The following is a 14530-nucleotide window of genomic DNA, read 5'->3' on the forward strand; positions in this document are numbered from 1 at the left end:
GGTCCCAGGAGGGATGGCAAGACCATCGCCAAGCACCCAGATGTTTCTCGCTTCCTGCAAGGAGTCAAGCATATTCGTCCGCCACTGAAGTGGCCTGTGCCTTTGTGGAACCTCAACCTTGTTTTGGATTTCCTCGCGGGGTCCACCTTCAGACCCATTCGGGGCCTGTCTCTCCGTTCTCTAACCTTGAAGATGGTATTCTTGCTGGCGGTGTGTTCGGCACGCCGCATCTCAGAGTTACAGGCACTGTCCTGCCGTGATCCCTTTCTCAGAATCACTCCAGAGGCTATCCATCTTCGTACGGTTCCCTCCTTTCTACCTAAGGTAGTTTCACAGTTTCAGCTTAATCAGACTATATCCCTGCCTACCACGGCGGGGCTGAAGAAATCTGAAGAAGGGCGTTTATTGCGCCATCTCGACATTGGCAGATTGCTGCCCAGATATTTGGAACTTACACAAGACCTACGAAAGACGGACCATCTGTTCGTCCTGCACAGCGGGAAGAAGCAAGGTGAAGCGGCCTCTCGGCCCACCATCGCCCACTGGATTAAAGACGTTATCAGAGCAGCTTACGTGGAGGCTGGAAAGTCTCCGCCTCTACAAGTCAAGGCTCATTCTACCAGAGCTCAAGCGGCATCCTGGGCAGAATCCAGGATGCTATCGCCTGCAGAAATATGTAAAGCAGCGACTTGGTCCTCCCTCCATACCTTTTCCAGATTCTACTGTCTGGATGTCCAGGCCAGGGAGGACTCAGCATTTGCCAGGGCGGTGTTACATGGGCCTCAGGCAGCCTCCCGCCCAGGTGGGAAGTAAAGCTTTGGTACATCCCATTTGTACTGAGTCCATCTGGCTACACGCCAGGAAATGTTGAGATTACTACCTGATAATCTCCTTTTCCTTAGTGTAGACAGATGGACTCAGCATCCCGCCCAGCTGCCTGCGTACATGGGTTTCCCCGATGCAAGGTAAGCCAAGTCATCTCTGGCTATACGAGAGTACACTATACCAGGTGTCAACGCATTCCTATCAATCGGTCAGGGGAATCCTGTTTTCACTTTTTCACTGAGCGTCAGTACACACATCTCAAACAGCTTTTGCAAGGAAGATTACTGAATAGCTACGCTTCCTGTGGGGCTATATACCCCGTGCTGACGTCAGATCTGTCTCCAACTGCTAGCACGCGGATACTATCCCATTTGTACTGAGTCCATCTGTCTACACTAAGGAAAAGGAGGTTATCAGGTAGTAATCTCAACAATATCTCTAAACCAAAGAGGCAGATCCTCGTATCGCTAAACGATTGTGAAGTGGAAATAACTGTATGCAGGATCAAGATTGAAATCTGACATAAGAATTTGTTTATGTATTTTCGTTTTGACATCAGAAATCATCCCCTGATGCAGCCTTAACTGGCGAAACTCAGCCGGAGTCGGGCTCTGTAATTACACTTAATAAATCTTTCCACGGCATAAGGGTTGGCCCCTTGTTTTTTTGCCACAAAATAGGGGTACACCATAGACTATTTATTAGCGAGCTGTTGTATAGACAGTTTAGCCTTTTCCCAGGCTATCTTCAAGGCTGGGTCCTTAACCTGCTCCTCTCTAAATTCTGGGAACCGATCTAGCAAGGTGCCTACTATTTCTTCAGTGGACCCCCCGTCCCTACCTTCCTCTGGGCCGGCCTGTCCCCTCTTCTCCCTCTTCCTCTCCGCTCGGGGCTTACGACTTACCGCTGGAGCTTCCACTACTTCCCCCTCCTCAAAGGGAAAAATCTCTCCTAGGGGAGGTTCGTGCTCTCGTACCTCTTGTGTCTGGGCTTGAGCCCTTGTGGTTACAAACATTTGCCTGCCCCTCAACACCTCAGCAAGGTGCTTCCACTCTCTCCCCAAAATGAGGGGCACGGGTAATCCCTCCACAATGTCTTCATGGGTTCTCCAACAGATCGTTACCTCATGTACCGGGTACCTAACAGCTGTACCGTGTACACACCGTATCACCACCTCCCCTTTTTGGGTTTGGGACATCTTAACCCCCAAAGCTAAAGCCATTTTCTTGGAGAACAGTGCCTGATTAGTGCCTGTGTCTATTAAGGCCTGCACCGGCTGTCCGTTGACCTGAACCTGTTGAAAATACGGATTCGGGTCCCTAGGGACTGTCCCACCCCTTAGCTCCGGGGGACGGGCATAGGCCACAGCTAAGCGTGGACATTCCCTTTTGAAGTGCCCTACTTCCCCACAACTAAAACATCACAATGGGGCCAACTGTACACCGGACTTCCCTCCTTGGCCCTTCCCGTCCTGTGGTCCGCCCCCTCTACTGGGCACCTGCAGTGAACCTCTCGGGTTCCTTGCAACCCTTTGATTCTCTTCTTTACTCAGGCCTAGTCCCTTAGACCCTTTCTCTCTATTGGAGGGGGCGCCACCTCCCATAGCGGCTTCTGCCTCCAAGTACCTCTCCGTGTTTACTATCGCCCTCTCGAGCCCACTCGCTCCTTGGCGAATCACCCAGTTCCTTATCGGAGGTGGTAGTGCCCTGATATACTGTTCCAGCACTACCAGCTCCATGAGTTTAGTGACAGTTTTCCCTTCTGGTTCTAGCCATCTATATGCCAGGTCCTTCAAATGCTGGGCCAGGGCCCGGGGTCTGTCCTTCGGCTGTAAACTTGTTTCCCTGAATTGCTGCCGGTAGCAGTCCTAGGTGATGCCCAATCTGTCCAGGATGGCTGTGTTCAGCAAGGTATAGTTCAGGGCCTGCTCCGGGGCCAAAGCCCTATAGGCAGCTTGGGCCTCGCCTGTTAAACAAGGGGCTAACCATTGTTCTCGGGGCCAACCCGCCACACTAGCCACACATTCAAATGTGACGAGGAAGGCCCTGGGTCATCCCCTGGTCCCATCTTCTCCAAGTGGATACCGTGCATGGGGTCCATCCGGCCTACTCCGCCAGCCCCTGCCTTCGGGTGTGGGGTACCTGCTGTTCCAGTAGCCTGCTGGGCCGCCCAGAGTTGTGTAACCTTGCTCTGCTCCTCCAACATTTGGATCAATGGGAGCTGCTGTTGCTGCTGGTGTTCCAACATGCGCTGAATCAGCTGCTGCATGGTCTCTTGTTGCTGCTGCACCTGTGTCGCCATCCATTTCAGCACATCCTCGGACGCCATGCTTGAAAACAACAAGAAAAACGCCAAGTGTGGCCGTACAAAACCAGCCCCCTGTGGCTAGCGTGGAGTTTCCCCCTTCTCGCTTCCTGCCCCTTAGCTCTGGACGCTTACCAGAGACCAGAGAGGTAACACTTTTTTTTTTTCTCTACTCTTTCCTGGCCTCAGAGAGCAATCCTGTTCTGACACCCTCCTTCACCTTTACCTTCCATCGATCAGTAGGAGCATAGGTCTTTAAGCGCTGGGTCCGCTCTTCGGTCGGCGAGTTCCAAGTATCCCACTGCTGCCACCATGTGTCACGATCTCGCCCCCTCCGCTCAGCACTCTGTGGGGCCTCGTCAGGGTTCAGGAATCCCTCTCCACTCCTATACCACTTCCTGTCCACCCGTATGGCTCCTGCACACCGCCGCTATGGACTCCTTCACGCCTCCATTCAGAGTGCCCGGCCTAACCCCGGCACTCCCAAACTCTATCTCCTCCTCTGACTCTGAGTAGCTGGGCTTTTGTGTCCACAGTCACCACGCTGGCACGCCCTCTTCCTCTAGTTCCATGGACTCTGCTGAGTCACAGTCATCAGCCCCTGTTTCTCCCACCTGTTCCTGCTCACTCTCCGGCCGGGGGTCAGGTGCCGGTTCAGGGAACCTGGGAACTGTAGTTCCTGCTGCCCTCCTGTTCGCCCTCTGGTGTCTAGGTTTGGTACTACCTGCGGCTGTTTTCCTATATCCAAGCTGTTTCTGCCCCGCGTCAGGTTGTACTGCATCACATTATGCTTCTGCCCTTTGAGCCAATGCAAACCGCCTCCATGAAATGTTTGACATGGAAAGTATTGTTCCTGGTGGCAATAACCAGCAAAATAGTTATAAGAACATAAAATATGCCATACTGGGTGAGAGCAAGGGTCCATCAAGCCCAGTATCCTGTTTCCAACAGTAGCAAATCCAAGTCACAAGTACCTGGCAAGTTACCCAAACATTAGATACATCACAAGCTACTATGGTTTATTAATTACCCTCATAGCACTTTATGGATTTATTCTCTAGGAACTTATCCAAACCTTTTTTAAACCCAGTTACACTAACTGCTGTAACCATATCCTCTGGCAATGAATTCCAGAGTTTAACTATGTGCTGAGTGAAAAAGAATTTTCTTTGATTTATTTTAAATAAACTAATTGCTAACTTCATGAAGTGCCCCTGGTCCTTCTATTATCTGTGATAGTAAATAAACGATTTACATTAACTTGTTCAAGTCCTTTCATGATTTTGTAGACTTTTATCATATCCCCCCTCAGTCGTCTCTTCTCCAAACTGAACAGCCCTAACTTTCTTAGCCTTTTTTCATAGGGCAGCTGTTCCATGCCCCATATCATTTTGGTCGCCCTTCTCTGCACTTTCTCAAGTGCAGCTATATCCATTTTGAGATGCGGTGACCAGAACTGCACACAGTATTGAAGGTGCGGTCTCACTATGGAGCAATACAGAGGCTTTATTTTCCATTCCCTTCCTAATAATTCCTAACATTGTTTGCTTTTTTGATCGCCACAGCATTCTGGGCCAATGTTTTCAATATATTACCCACTAGATAGGCTCTATCTTAGGATAATACATCTAACATTGTGTAACTACAGCAAGGGTTATTTTTCCCTATATGCATCCCTTTGCACTTGTCCATGTTAAACTTCATCTGCGATTTGGAAGCCCAATTTTCCGGTCTCACATGGTCTTCCTGCAATTCATCACAATCCGCTTGATATTTAACTACTCTGCATAATTTTGTCATCCACAAATTTGATCACCTCACTCGTCATACCCATTTCCAGATCATTTATAAATATATTTAAAAAACACCAGTCCCATACAGATCCCTGAGGCACTCCACTGTTTACCTTTTTCCACTGTGAAAACTGACCATTTAATCCTACTCTGTTTCCTGTCTTTTAACCAACTTGCAATCCACAAAAGCCATCACCTCCTATCCCATGACTTTTAGTTTTCTTAGAAGCCTCTCATGCGGGACTTTGTCAAATGCCTTCTTGAAATCCAAATTTCTCACAGGACAAGCAGGATGGTTGTCCTCACAAATGGGTGACATCGAGGATGGAGCCCACCACGGAAAACTTCTGTCAAAGTTTAAACAGAACTTTGACTGGCCCCTACTGGGCATGCCCAGTAAGGCACTGACCCTGCAGCCAGCAGGGGTCTCCCTTCAGTCTTCTTTTTTCCGCGCAGCAGTTGCCACGCGGTGAAAGGAGCTCTCTTACCACGTTCCTGACAGGAATTCGGTTTTTTCTTTCCGAAGAAAATTTGCCCCTCAGGGATCTCCCTTCGACAAATTTTTGTCACCTCCGCGAAAGCCGGTAAGTTTTTTGCCGTTTTTCATCGACTGCCGTCGATTTTGGCCCTAGAGGCCTGTTGGCACTTACCAATCCCGCGGCTAAATTTGGCCCTAGGCCATGGCGACGGGGTTCCGTCGTTGTCCGGATTGCACCCGGACTATGTCAATCACAGATCCCCATCGGGTCTGTGTTCTATGTTTGGGAAGTGAGCATGATGTCCTGACTTGCACTAAATGTGCCCTAATGACACCTAAGGGTCGTAAAGCCAGGATGGAGAAGATGGGGCTCCTCTTCCATGCACCCACCCCAACGCCATCGATAGCATCGACGTCATCGGAACCGGCACCGTCGAAGTTGCACCACCATCGTCAACCCTCCGGTGACCGTCCTCCACCGATGACTTCTCGGCCGTCGACTCCTGTCCCCTCCCCGGATGGGCGAGGAGATCGGAAGGATAAGCATCGCCATCGACGGCACAAGTCTCGGCCCGTCGAGGATCCACAACCATCGACCTCTGAACAGGCCGAGCCACCGACGAAAAAGCCTCGGTCAGACCTGGCACCGTCCACGTCTCGTTCGCAGGCACCGAGGAAACCCTCACCCTCCCGGGGTGCGGGGGCCGTGATCCCACCAGTTACGGTGGTACTTCCGGCCCTGCCTCAGCCTCCCTCTCCCGTCGAGCCGGGTATGGTTACCCCTGGTCTCCGGGCAGAACTGGACCGGCTGGTCCAGGAGGCCATCGAGAATGCGATGCGAAGATTCCAGCCTCCACCGGTACCGCCTCCGGCACCGATTCCGGCACCGCCTCAGGCACCGACCTCAGCACCGACTCTGCCACCGAGGAGGGAACCGACCACCGAGCCTCTAGTGGAAGCGTTGGCACCGATACTAAATCGTATGGAGGCACTCATGCGCGCCCTTCCATCGGTGATTCCAGTAGCACCGACTACACCATCATCTCCGGAAGGACATTCATCGACAGGAGAAACACCGTTCCGGATTCCCCCGTCCGGTGTCGTTCCATCGGTGCCTTCACATACCTTTCCACCGATTTATCCTTCGGCTCCATCGATTCCAAGATCGGCACCGATTCCATCGGTACCCCCGAAGCCCTCGATGCCGTTCACAGTTCCGCTTGCACCACCGATTCCATCGATGCCTTTGGATCCTCTACCAGGTCCTTCAGGACTGCAAGCCCTACATGATCCTTATGATACCTGGGGTGATGATACATCTTCAGATACAGATTTACCATCCCCACCATCTCCTACAGAGAGTAGAAAACGATCTCCTCCTGAAGATCTCTCCTTTATAAATTTTGTAAAGGAGATGTCAGAAATTGTGCCTTTTCAGCTGCAATCTGAGACCGATGACAGGCACCAAATGATGGAGCTGCTCCAATTTCTGGATGCCCCAAAAATCATCGCTTCCATCCCCATTCACCAGGTTTTTCTGGATCTTTTAAAGAAAAACTGGGAATCACCTTCATCTGTGTCACCAGTTAATAAAAAAGCTGACTCAACATACCTCGTTCAGTCAGCACCAGGATTTCAGAAGTCTCAACTGGATCATCGCTCTGTTGTAGTTGAGTCTGCGCAAAAGAAGGCCAAGCGCCTAAAACCACACTCTTCCACTCCCCCTATCAAGGACAACAAATTCCTTGATAGTGTGGGCAGGAAAGTGTATCATGGGGCTATGTTGATATCTCGCATAGCTTCATACCAACTTTATATGACTCAATACAACAGAGCTATCCTTAAACAGATGCAGGACTACGCTGACACATTACCGGACCAATACCAGCCACAGCTTCAAGCCCTCCTTCACAAAGGATTTGAAGCTGGGAAGCACGAGATCAGAACGGCCTACGATATCTTCGATGCTTCCACGAAAGTCTCAGCTACTGCCATCTCAGCCAGACGTTGGGCTTGGTTAAAATCATCCAACCTTCGCCCAGAGGTCCAGGATCGTCTAGCCGATTTACCCTGCTTGGGGGACAATCTGTTCGGAGAACAGATTCAACAGATTGTGGCGGAATTGAAGGATCACCACGAGACGTTGAAACAACTTTCGTCTGTTCCATCTGAGGTATCCTCCAAACCACCACCTAAGAAGGACTCTAAAAAGTCATTCTTTCGGCCACGTCGTTATTACCCTCCGTCGACTAGGCCTCGTCCGGCTCGATCCTCCACCAGACCTCAGCTACGCCAACCTCGGAAACAAAGACCTGCTGTAGCCCCACCTCCCGGGCCTGCGGCAGGCCTTTGACTTCCCGATACGGAGCACATGCCATATCCCACTCCCCCACATCCCTGTAGGGGGTCGTCTGTGCCACTTTTTGCAGCATTGGATACGGATTACCTCAGACCAGTGGGTGCTGGCAATTATCGCACAGGGTTACCACCTCAATTTCATAACTCTTCCGACAGACTCCCCGCCTCTTCAAGCATGGAGTCTATCCAGCCACTTGACTCAATTACAACAGGAAGTATCCCTTCTTTTGCAATCAAATGCTATAGAACCTGTCCCTCCCTCTCAACGAGGCAAGGGATTTTACTCCAGGTACTTCCTAATTCCAAAAAAGTCAGGAGGGCTACGTCCAATTTTGGACCTTCGGGCCCTCAACAAGTACCTTCAAAAAGAAAAGTTCAAGATGGTAACCCTGGGCACGTTACTCCCTCTGCTGCAAAGAGGGGATTGGCTATGCTCCCTCGACCTCAAGGAAGCTTATACCCATATTGCGATAACACAATCCCATCGCAAATATCTGCGGTTTCTAGTAGGCCGCGACCATTATCAATACCGAGTACTACCTTTCGGTCTGGCATCTGCTCCACGAGTCTTCACCAAATGCCTCGTAGTTGTAGCAGCATTCCTCAGGAAGGAAGGTGTCCACGTATACCCCTATCTGGACGATTGGCTAATCAGGGCCTCCACCCCTCAGATTGCCCGGTCCTCCCTACAATTGACAATCAACACACTCCTTTCCTTAGGGTTTCTTGTCAATTACGAGAAATCTTGCTTCGTCCCATCTCAAACCTTATCTTTCATTGGGGCAGACTTGGACACCTTACAGGCAAAGGCCTACCTTCCGCTTCAACGAGTCCAAACTCTCATGTCCCTAGCTCACCAGCTCCAGTCTCAAGATACGGCCACGGCTCGCCAGTTCCTCATTCTCCTAGGACACATGGCATCCTCGGTTCAAGTCACTCCCATGACCCGACTAGCCATGAGAGTAACACAATGGACTCTACGACACCAATGGATTCAAGCTTTTCAGCCTCTGTCCTCCATAGTCACAGTCACACAAGCGCTGCGCCTATCCTTAACCTGGTGGACGACTCAGGTCAACCTCCTTCAGGGCTTACCCTTTCTTCCACCAGATCCGCAATTAATCCTAACCACCGACGCTTCTCACATCGGTTGGGGAGCCCATGTGGACGACTTTCAAACCCAAGGGTTATGGTCCAAAGAGGAAGCCGAACACCAGATCAATTTCCTGGAACTTCGAGCAATCCGCTATGCGCTCCGCACTTTCAAAGATCATCTCTTTCATCAGATAATCTTAATCCAGACGGACAACCAAGTGGCCATGTGGTACATAAACAAGCAGGGAGGCACAGGCTCCTTCCTTCTGTGTCAGGAAGCTGCGCAGATCTGGGCGGAAGCCCTCTCCCACTCCATGTACCTCAGGGCCACTTACCTGCCGGGAGTAGACAATGTATTGGCAGACCGGCTGAGCCGTGTCTTCCGACCACACGAGTGGTCACTCGATCCTCTGATAGCGACCTCTCTGTTTCACAAGTGGGGTTCTCCCCGCATAGACCTCTTTGCGTCCCCTCAGAACCACAAAGTGGACGATTACTGCTCTCTCATTCGGAGCCAGCACTCTCGACCGAGGGATGCATTCTCCCTCAAGTGGACAACCGGTCTGCTCTACGCATTCCCTCCACTTCCTCTTGTGTCAAAGACTCTCGTGAAGCTACGCCAGGACGGAGGAACCATGATCCTGATAGCACCTTACTGGCCACGCCAAGTATGGTTTCCAATACTCCAGGATCTCTCCATCCGCAGGCACATTCCTCTGGGAAAGGACCCGCATCTGCTCACTCAAAACGACGGATGCCTCCTCCATCCCAACCTCCAAGCCTTGTCCCTGACGGCATGGATGTTGAAAGGTTAGTCCTTCAGCCTTTCAACCTTTCAGATTCCGTTTCTCGAGTCCTGATAGCTTCACGAAAGCCTTCCACAAGAAAGTCTTACTCATACAAATGGAAAAGGTACACATCATGGTGCACTTCTCAGTCCCTTGATCCCCTTTCCTGTCCAATCTCCAAATTCTTGGACTATTTATGGCATCTCTCTGAATCAGGTCTTAAAACCTCTTCCATTAGGATGCATGTCAGTGCGGTAGCCGCCTTCCATAAAGGTGTACAGGGTGTCCCTATTTCAGTACAACCCCTAGTAACACGTTTTCTTAAAGGCTTGCTCCATCTGAAGCCACCCTTACGGCCTCCGGCCCCATCCTGGGACCTTAATCTGGTTCTTGGTCGTCTAATGAAACCTCCTTTCGAACCTCTGCACTCCTGTGAGTTAAAGTATCTCACATGGAAAGTGTTATTCCTTTTGGCTATCACTTCAGCTCGCAGGGTTAGTGAATTACAGGCCCTAGTTACCTATCCGCCTTACACTAAGCTCCTGCAGGACCGGGCGGTACTCCGCACTCACCCTAAATTTTTACCTAAGGTAGTTTCTGAGTTTCATATTAATCAATCCATCATACTACCTATCTTTTTTCCCAGGCTCCACTCCAACTCTGGAGAACAGACCCTGCATACCCTAGACTGTAAACGGGCTCTAGCCTTTTACCTAGACCGTACAGTTTCTCACAGGAAGAGCACTCAATTATTCGTCTCTTTCCATCCTAACAAGTTAGGACAACCTGTGGGTAAGCAGGCTCTTTCCTCCTGGTTGGCGGACTGCATTGCTTTCTGCTATGAGCAAGCGGGCATCCCTTTTCAAGACCGTGTCAAAGCACACTCTGTGAGGGCCATGGCGACTTCAGTAGCACACCTTCGATCGGTGCCGCTTCCTGACATCTGCAGGGCTGCAACCTGGAGTTCTCTCCATACCTTTGCAGCCCACTATTGTTTGGACAAAGCTGGAAGACAGGACTCCATCTTCGGCCAATCTGTCTTGCGTAACCTTTTTCCAACGTGATGTACCAACACCCTTCCACCTTCCCGGTAGGGTGCGGATGCCCTTTACCAAATTCCACCCCAGTTGTAGTGCCTGTTGCACGTCGTTGGGTGCATTTGGTGCAAGTCAGGACATCCTCAGCTCGGTACTCACCCATTTGTGAGGACAACCATCCTGCTTGTCCTGTGAGAAAGCAAATGTTGCTTACCTGATGTAACAGGTGTTCTCACAGGACAGCAGGATGTTAGTCCTCACGAAACCCGCCCGCCACCCCGCGGTGTTGGGTTTGTTTTGTTTTTACTTTCTAGGCACTGCCTGTAGCTTTGAACATCAGACTGAAGGGAGACCCCTGCTGGCTGCAGGGTCAGTGCCTTACTGGGCATGCCCAGTAGGGGCCAGTCAAAGTTCTGTTTAAACTTTGACAGAAGTTTTCCGTGGTGGGCTCCATCCTCGATGTCACCCATTTGTGAGGACTAACATCCTGCTGTCCTGTGAGAACACCTGTTACATCAGGTAAGCAACATTTGCTATACCACATCTACCAGTTCACATTTGTCCACATGTTTTTTCACCCCTTCAAAAAAAATGTAGATTTGTGAGGCAAGTCTTCCCTTGGGTAAATCCATGTTGGCTGTGTTCCATCAGTAGAATTGTAAGTGCCTGCACCAGGCCTTTTGCTTAGGGCAGATGGCAGTTCTGGGACCCTTTTCTCCCTTCTCTTTGCAGGCTCCACAAGGAAGCATACCTCCAGGTTCTGGATGTAAATGAAAATTAAAGGAGGTAGAAGAGGATCTGGACGATATTAGGTCCTCCTGATGCTTCCTTATTGACCCTTGGAGACTCGAAGCATAGTGCTAGAGAGGGAGAACTTAGAAGGAGATGAATATGCCCCCAGGGAGGAGGAGCATTTCCCAGTGGTTTGCCTTTCATAAGGAAAAACTTTTTCCTGATTTCTCAATGCTTGGGGATTTTAAATATTCCTGAGGACAAAGGGAAGAAGAAAGGTGTATTCCACAGAGGATGTGATTATGATGGGGTTATGAAAGCCTCCCAAAACTTTTTTCCTGTCAAAGTCTATTAAAGATCTGATTTCTGCAAAATGGGACTCTGGAGGCCAGTTTTAAAGGAGGAAATGCTATGATGAGACAGAGCTTCCCTTAAGGTTGCTGAATGACAAAAAATAGCAAGCTATGTGGTGTAATTAGCAGGCTGTACTTAGAGGAGAAAATGAAGATGCACTGAAATTGTTTGGCTGTTTACAGTATATTTAGATGCATGACTAATCTTATATAATACTAGAATTTATTGTTTGGCATAGCTTTTGCTGTATAGCAGTGGCTACCTGTGAAAAATGTTTTTGTCCTATTATATAATCTTTCATATTTTAGTACAGTTTGGTACAGTTAGTCATTCTTTGTTGCCTTCTGATTTCAGGTTAAAGCTTTTTGTAAGAGCCCAGGATAAAACCTTGCTGAATGTGAACAGTCTGTTGTGGGAAGCTATGAGGACTTGCTCTGATGAAGAGGTAAAACTAATTTCATTTCCTTGCTTCTCAGCTATTTACATTGTCATTGTTTTTTTTCTTACAAAATGAAAATAATTGTCTAAACAAGTGAGAAAATACATTTTAGCTAAAAAGTAGTTGTCTGTAAGATTAGCTCCCCAGTTTCTAATCTGAAATCATATGTCAAGAAGATAATGCATTTCTAGCTACAAAATTCCACTAAGGAAAAATTAAAAGCTTTGCCAGTACAGCTAATCATTTGTTCTTTCATGGTAGTAGTGGAAAGGATTTTAAAATATTTTGTCCATGTTTCCTGTAACATGAATTTGTCAGTATGTAGATTATCAGAACATAAGAAATGCCATACTAGGTCAGACCACAGGGCCATCATCCCATCTCCAAAAGGGGTCCATCCAGGTCACAAGTACCTGGTAGGATCCCAAAGAATAGGTCCAATGTTCATTTGACATGATACATTGTATATTTACAAATTGATATGACCTTTTTCGGAAGTATCTGCATCAGAGTAGTAGAAATTATGATTTTGGATTTAGATTTTTGATTTTATCTCTTGTCTTTCTCACAGGACAAGCAGGATGGTAGTCCTCGTATATGGGTGACATCATCAGGATGGAGCCCAATCACAGAACACTTTTGTTAAAGTTTCTAGAACTTTGACTGGCACCTACTGGGCATGCCCAGCAATGCACTGACCCTGCATCCAGCAGGGTTCCCCCTTTAGTCGTCTTTTTTTCCACGCAGCAGTAGCCACGCGGGTTAAGGAGCTCTTTGGAGATTCCTGACAGGAATTTTCCTCACAGAACTTCATTCAAAATTTTCAAAAAAAATCTACCCCATAGGGGTCCCCCTATCAATATCCATACTCCATGGTCAAAAGGTAAGGTTTTACCATTATTGCGGTCGATTCCTGTCAAGTTATCCCTTCGAGGCCTATCGGCTGCACCGCAGCTAAATTTTTGTTGGAGCCATGGGCAATCCCGACTGTACTCAGACAGTGTCCATAATTGACCCGCATGGGGTCTGTGTTATGTGTTTGGGGTCCGACCAAGATGTCCTAACTTGCACCAAATGTGCCCAAATAACACTGAAGGGCCGTAAGCCTCGATTAGAGAAGATGGACTTTCTCTTTCAGTTAAAAACCCCGACTCCATCGATAGCTTCGTCGTCTGAGCTGGTGCCATCAACCTCTCGCCAGCACCAGGATACCGCTGCTGTTCGACCGGCGTCAACAATTCCAAAAGTGTCGATAGCCTCCTTGCCTCCTCAGGAAAAGGACCGAGGAGAACATTGTGAAAAGCGTCAACACCGGCATCGGAAGGCTCAGTCCGTCGATCCAGGCCAATCCTCGGCATCGACGTCGATAGAGCCTCCGACAAAGAAGCCCTGTCCAGAAAAGGCCCCATCCTCTTCTGTGACCGGGTCACTGAGGTGTTCCCCACCTTCAATTCTGCAGGGATCCGTGATTCCACCTTCACCGGTGGACCCTCCGGTTACACCAGTGCTGCCTCCTACTCCGGAGCCAGGGTTACTCGCCCCAGGTCTCCACGAGGAATTGGATTGGATGATCCAAGAGGCCATCGGAAAAGCAGTTCAGGGCTTCCATCCTCCATAGACGCCGGTACCAGTCATCGATCCGATTACTGTAGCGCTCGCACCACTACTGGGTAGACTGGATGCGTTGATTGATGCCCTTCCACCGCTGGAACCTAGAGCACCGGTGGATCCAGTACCCTCTACTCTGATTCCATTATCATCTGATGAAGAGGAAACACCGATACCCATTCCACCGTCTGGGATCTTACCACAGACTCGTCCATAGATGTCACCGGTTCCTTCGGTTCCTCCATCGATGCTGTCTGTGCCTCCGGTGCCGCTTCTGATGCCATAGATGCCTAAGCGTGGACCTTCAGGCTGGAGACCAACCCTATGATCCCTGGACAGATGATACGTCCCAGGATACAGATGATCTACCATCAGAGCCCTCTCCCCCGGATGAAAGACGACGTTCTCCACCAGATCATCTCTTTTATTAATTTCATTAAGGAAATGTCTGAAACCATTCCCTTCCAACTTCAGACAGAAGAAGACTCTAGGCACAAGATGCTGGAGGTCGTCCAATTTCTTGATGCTCCTAAGGAAATCATGTCCATACCTATTCATGAAATCCTGTTTGATCTCCTGAAAAGAAACTGGGAACACCCATGTTCAGTTCCACCTGTCAACTGCAAGACAGATGCCACCTATCTGGTACAGTCAACTCCTGGGTTCCAGAAGTCTCAGTTGGATCATCATTCTGTGGTTATTTCAGCCCAGAAGAAGGC

The 14530-nt window shown here is 49.3% G+C and overlaps 1 protein-coding gene across 1 annotated transcript in view; it reads left to right on the forward strand.

Moving 5' to 3' along the window:
- Window positions 1-14530, forward strand: part of KNL1 (kinetochore scaffold 1) — a 629191-nt gene that overhangs the window by 346607 nt on the left and 268054 nt on the right. The window contains 1 exon segment of the mRNA XM_029598563.1: window positions 12119-12209. Coding sequence (XP_029454423.1) covers window positions 12119-12209 — 91 coding nt within the window.

Source organism: Rhinatrema bivittatum, chromosome 4 (genome assembly GCF_901001135.1).
Source record: "Rhinatrema bivittatum chromosome 4, aRhiBiv1.1, whole genome shotgun sequence".
Lineage (NCBI taxonomy): Eukaryota > Metazoa > Chordata > Amphibia > Gymnophiona > Rhinatrematidae > Rhinatrema > Rhinatrema bivittatum.